This window comes from Leuresthes tenuis, unplaced genomic scaffold (genome assembly GCF_036924035.1).
Source record: "Leuresthes tenuis unplaced genomic scaffold, fLeuTen1.0.hap1 SCAF_15, whole genome shotgun sequence".
NCBI lineage: Eukaryota > Metazoa > Chordata > Actinopteri > Atheriniformes > Atherinopsidae > Leuresthes > Leuresthes tenuis.
This window is the reverse complement of record NW_027325369.1, coordinates 25,256,168-25,261,877: the sequence shown is the minus strand read 5'-3', so window position 1 is coordinate 25,261,877 and position 5,710 is coordinate 25,256,168. Positions and strand designations below refer to the sequence as shown.

The following is a 5,710-nucleotide window of genomic DNA, read 5'->3' as shown; positions in this document are numbered from 1 at the left end:
TGATTTTGTTGTGCTGTCATCCTCCTTTGCCATTTCTGCCCCACACCCGCAGTTACATAGCTGATGCATATAAACTCATTCTGTTATGTTGAATGTTTTATGTCTAAAAAACAGAAATCCACAGTGTGAAACAAAGTCTATTGAAGCACTGATTGGTAAAGTTTGACCTTGATCCACAGTGTCTGCCTTCATGTTGGATTTGATTAAATGAAGATGAACTCTCTGCAGGGCTGTCGTACTTCAAACATGTGGGATTTCCCACAGGTGCCACCATTTTAATTATCTCCTCCCAAGGCTATCTCCATAGCAGCCTTCTGGGCTTGTGACCTGCACATTTTGTACAGCAGCCTTTCTCTTTATGAAAATGCTATGAGCTGCTTTCTTTTTAGCACCAACTTGATGGTTTTTGATCTTTCCAAATAGATAACACCCACTTTTTGTGGTTATAACTGAGCTAGCTGATGGTTTGAGGTTTTGACACATTAGTACACTTCAGTGGGGGTGTTGCTGTTATGGAAATAAGTTATGTAGGCTGTGTTAGAGAATTGGAGTGCAGTGTAGGATTATGTCAGTTGAACTCTGCAGCAGAGAGAGGCTTCGGAGGCTTGATTTCATGAGGAAAGAAGAGCTTTATGTTTGGTCGTGGTGCTCAGGCCTATGGTCATAGATGACAGTGTTCTGTCTCTGTGTGCAACAATAATCTTTTGTTTTGCAAATGTGTGGCTTTGTGAAGAGTTTTCTCAGATAATAGCTTTCTATGCTTCAGACAGCAGTCTGTTACCATATGCAAAACGATCTAAAAGGACACAGAAGCCTCTCAAAATTGACACCTTCAGATATTTGTCAAAGTTTGTCAAATTTTTTAGATCTGTACAAAAGCTGTGATCTAAAAACACTGTTGGGGTTGTATGAGGTTTATCTGCTGGGCTGTTTTCTGACTGGGTTTAGAAATATCCTGCAGTCTCTATCCATTTCAAGAAAGTAACAAAACCTGATCCTCCCTCCCAAAAAAACACCAAAAGATTTAGTATGTTTAAAGATGCCGATAGGAGGATTTGGCTCCAGCTTTATATTGTCTTGACTGTTATGAAATGTTTTTACTCATGTGACTCTATGCAGAAAAGCCCAACATTTTCCTAATGTTAAACCCCTCTTTAAGTTAAAACACAAAGTGTAAATGTAATTTCCTGTCTGGGTGGGCTAGCTTAAGCACAGCAAGGTCACAGTCAGGATGGACAAGGTGTTTCATTACAACTGATGATGGAGGTTAAGTGGAAGCGAGGCCTGGGCTGGGTCAGGCCAGCGACCCAGGCAGAATCTGACAGGTCGGCCGTCCCCACTGAGTGTGTGCGTCATCCCTTCTGGACTCGTCACAGTTCAAGATGTAACAACCACACCTCTGCAGATGCCCTCTGTCACCCTTCCTCCTCCTGTTTCCTTTGACTTGGAATCAGCTGATGAGGTGTTCTTAATGATCTGAGGTCAGCTCAGCATCATCTAATTAATCTTGTCAAGAGGTTGTCAACATAATCAATGCTTTTATTTGTCTTTTTAGAATTTTTTAACATTAATCAGTTGAAAATTAGCAGTCTTTAATTTATATATACTATTTAATCAGTATTGGAAATGTGATCGATGATTAGTTTAACTGTAGTCAAATATCAACGCTTTTAAATGCAAGGTAATTTAGTTTATATAATTTTTTATTAGTCATGTATTGTAACAGTGAGATTATGTTGTCATATTCAGTTCTTCAAGTCTTGAGGTAACACTAACTGACTATACACAGTTTTTATCTTCCTCACTTTTACTCTTTCTTCATAAAGCTATCGATTGCTTCTTTCCACCAACTCTTATTTGTCATATCAAACACGGTGAGGGAAATAAGTTTCTTTAAAACAGTCTCCTGTGCAGAAAAATGTTTGTCAGGATTTTGATACTAGAATACTTTCCCATTTATGGGGTCCCAGGTTTCTCTAATCAACTGAAATCTGTCTAAGAGCAGAATGATTAGTGATAGCTTTAGCTGAAGCCAATAGTTGTTCAGCATGCAACTGATAAAGGTCTGATGTGGAAACCTGCAGCACACATACACTGATGTATGTTTTACTAGATTATGGTGAACTTGTTTGGCTTTTTAAACTGAAACAAACCCTTTAAGAACCTGCAACCAAAAAGGAGCGTGTTCTCGTTGAGATGTATGAAATGACTACGGTGTGTTTTTCCTACATGAGTTCAACATGTGACATACCTCCACCATGTAATGTTGTCTTAACACTTCAGTGTTTCCACAGATAAAAGCATTAGAAAGGATTAGAAGCATCAGTGTCTTAGGGCAATATTAATAATAATAAACAGTTCAACAAATGGTTGCGGTGTCACTTTATGGTAAAAGTGTCAAGATTTGAGAAAATAATAACATTATATACTAACTTTTCGCATTAAACACCTGAACTGAGTAGTAGATATTGATTACTCTGGTTTACTTCAACTGATTTTTAATAAGACACTGTGTAGTTACTGAAAAATGTGTTCTACCAAATGGTCAAGCAGGATATTAAAGGGTTTAAAAAAAAAGGTCATTTTATACATTTCTCCTGGATCAGGTGGCAGGACAACTGTAATTTATAATTTGATAAATGTAGCTTTTAGTATCCTTTGCACGTGTGATCCATTGCCTGTACTGAGCCACAGCACAAATTGATCTCATACTGAACTCTTTTGGAACATATGACTGATTTCACATCATATAATGTAATCAACTGGGTGACAGGGTTCAAGAGATGAGGCCATATGCTGTGTCCTGACCCAGAGGTAGCTTCCAGCAATAACTGTCAGCACAGATGCACTCCTCCATCAATAGGTCAGTCATTACTCCCCTCATGTGTCACAAAAAGCCAGAAGATGTTCTGGAAACATATTCGTTAAGACCACCCTGTAACAAAGACAGGCAAGTCATTGCGTTACACACAATCTGTGCAACATTTTTCCAGTTGGTGTTTTGTTTCTATGAGGTGCTCCTGCTGCCTCTCCTAATGAATGGACCTCCTGTTTAGCACAGCAGACACCCTGGCTTTGCGTCTAAAAATCTGTCACATAAACACAACAGTGCATGTCATCACTGTTTGCATCACAACGAGGTGGTGGCTGCTCTGTGGAAATTGAGTGATTCTTATTTTGAGCGTGATAGTGAATAATGCTTGTCACGGCTAGTACAGAAACCAAACCTTTCTGCCAAACACTCCTTTTCAGAAAGAGCTGGATCAAAATAGCACATTGTGTAATGTGTTTCTCTGTTTTTGTACAGTACAACAACAGAGAGCTCAAATCAATACACCTCCCTCACATGTTGCTGAGAGAGCGCACAGGGTGGTTGTTCTTATTTCCACTTCATAGTTCACCACATGTGACTGTGTTGAAGTGGTTTAAGTGTGAGCTGGCAGATGAATGCATCTCAGTCACTCCCTCTGGTCACACAATGGACAGTTCAATTAGGCAATTACAAAAACTTCCTCCCAGATCAGCAGGCTGACCACAAACTCAGCCCTCTTTGTGCCAGAACTGCTCTTGTTACTGTTAAGCCTACGCCTTCACAACAATCAGTGCTCATTGTTACACTATTAATTGAGTCATCGTTCATTTAAATCCATTTTAAGTCAATATCTGAAATTAAATATAAGATGTTAAGCAAAACCTAAGGTTTATTTGGATCTACATCATTCATTATGGCTCTGAATAAACAAAATATCATTAACGTACAGGATTATGTCAGAGATTTACATAGCTCTAATATAAAACCATAGAAATGATTTTTTTTCTAGGGATGTTTATTTGTACCTTGTGATATAGTTATAGCTGTCATACATACTGTACCTTTAATAAAAATCATCTAATTACACCAAAAGTTAATCAAGGCCAAAAGATGTATGCCTGTCCTATATGCACATAACCAAATACACATTACATTTACATGGTTATATGGACATACTGTACCTGAGCATAACTTAATAACGCAGATTCTTCTAATGGAAATCCAGGGTTTGATCCATCAAAGAAAATACAGCCTCTATATTAAAATGCAATAATGCAGTACTGATTTAAACCAGCCGATAAATGGCAGTGATTTTAAGCGCCGTAGCACGTGAGACATTATGTCCCGGAAAACTAAAAGCATCATTTGGGCCTTCGCTCTGTTAATTTAGCAAAATAACTATAACAGTTTCGTCCACACGTTAAGTGGCCTCAAAAGCTGTCCGAGGTAAAACAAACACACATGAATTTAAGGCATACATATGGCCTAAAACAAAAAAGACGCATAGTTAAGGGAAACAGTGTTCTTAGGAGAAAAGCTCTCGTCTTCCCTCGGTCATAAAAGGAAGTTATGGGTTAATATGTGCAGTTCAGCATCCATAGGGAGCTCTGCAAGATTAGTTTAAAGCAGATGACCTGTGTGTTATCCGACCTGCGGTACTTGGAATGTAAAACTCTCCATTTTTGGGGGTCATTTCTTTTCTTTTCTTTTTATGTAGAAGAGGGAGTAGTGATGGGGATGATGTCCGATCAGTCTCCGCTCAAGTCAGCTGGGTTAATTCCTCAGGTCGGAGGAACAGTTGCTCCATCTGCAGCCGCCTGCTCTGGGCCGAGTTTGTCAGTCCCCGCTTCGCCTCTCCTCTCCTCATCCTGGGTCAGCGCAGTGACAGGGTCTCTGGTGCTTGGCGGGATGTACTGGCTCACCCGGAGTTGAGACGCATATGTCTCACTTCCCAAAGTGCCAGATCTCTTGGCGCTTGTGTGACCGTGGGAAGATGCGTATAGTCCTTTCTCCTGCTGAGAGTGCGCAGTTTCTGCCCTTGCATCGCGCTGGGAGACGGACGCTCTCTCGGCTCTGTTTTCCCACTGTAACGGCAGACTGTGCGGGGTCGTGCCCTGTCCGGTCTGGTTGACAGACACTACCGGTGTCTGTGTAGAGTTCCATTCTGAGATAGTGTTGTTTGTGGAAATTGTTGTATCAGTTGAGATGTTCGCAGTGGGGGTGACACCTTCAGTCACCCCAGGCTTCCCAGCAGAGGATGCACTGGTGGGCTTCCAGATCAGACTGTAGTAAATAGCCAGGATAATGGCTGCTAAGGATACCGACAACACATATGCAAAAACAGTAGCAAGTCTCACCCACTTCTTGTTAGTCTTAGCAGCCATCTTAGCCTTTTTGTCCCCAGTGTAAGTAGCAGGTTTGCCCCTCTCCATATTGGGCATGAAGTCCCGCTCTCTCATATTGCCCCTATTTTTTCCTCGATGCTCCACCACCCCCTCCGTTTTGAAGGCTTTCTCTTATTCCCAATCCAAGAAAAGAGGAAGCAGAGCGCTGAGGAGAAAGATGCTGGACCAGTCTTCCGCACGGCAGGAAGATTTACAAGCTAAATTGATTTCTTCCTAATTAATTTGATGTCAGAAGCAATGCGCTTCATATTCGGCACCCGGGGTAGCATTGCGTTTCATAACGGACATCAAGCATCTACAGGGTGATTGCGCGTTTCAGCATCCGAGAGCGACGGAGCATATATGCCCGATATGAGATTTCCAGGCAATAGCTGGCTGTAGGCCCACAGCGAATTCACAGGATGCGATTTGATGTCATCTATTACAGCGACTTTGTGCGATCATAGGGTACACAACTCTCTGCCTTATCCAGCAAATGAAGAAGCTGGCTCAG

General features: G+C 41.2%; 1 protein-coding gene across 1 annotated transcript; it reads right to left on the bottom strand.

The window, feature by feature from the left end:
• Positions 1-2,777: 2,777 nt before the first annotated feature.
• Positions 2,778-5,710, bottom strand: LOC140270085 (uncharacterized). The gene has a single exon (XM_072365170.1). It carries the CDS (start codon positions 5,269-5,271, stop codon positions 4,594-4,596), a length of 678 nt encoding a protein of 225 aa, XP_072221271.1. The 5' UTR covers positions 5,272-5,710; the 3' UTR covers positions 2,778-4,593.

What these genes read in the sequence shown, in the direction of transcription:
- LOC140270085 (XM_072365170.1), bottom strand. Translation starts at nt 5,271, where the DNA reads ATGAGAGAGCGGGACTTCATGCCCAATATGGAGAGGGGCAAACCTGCT.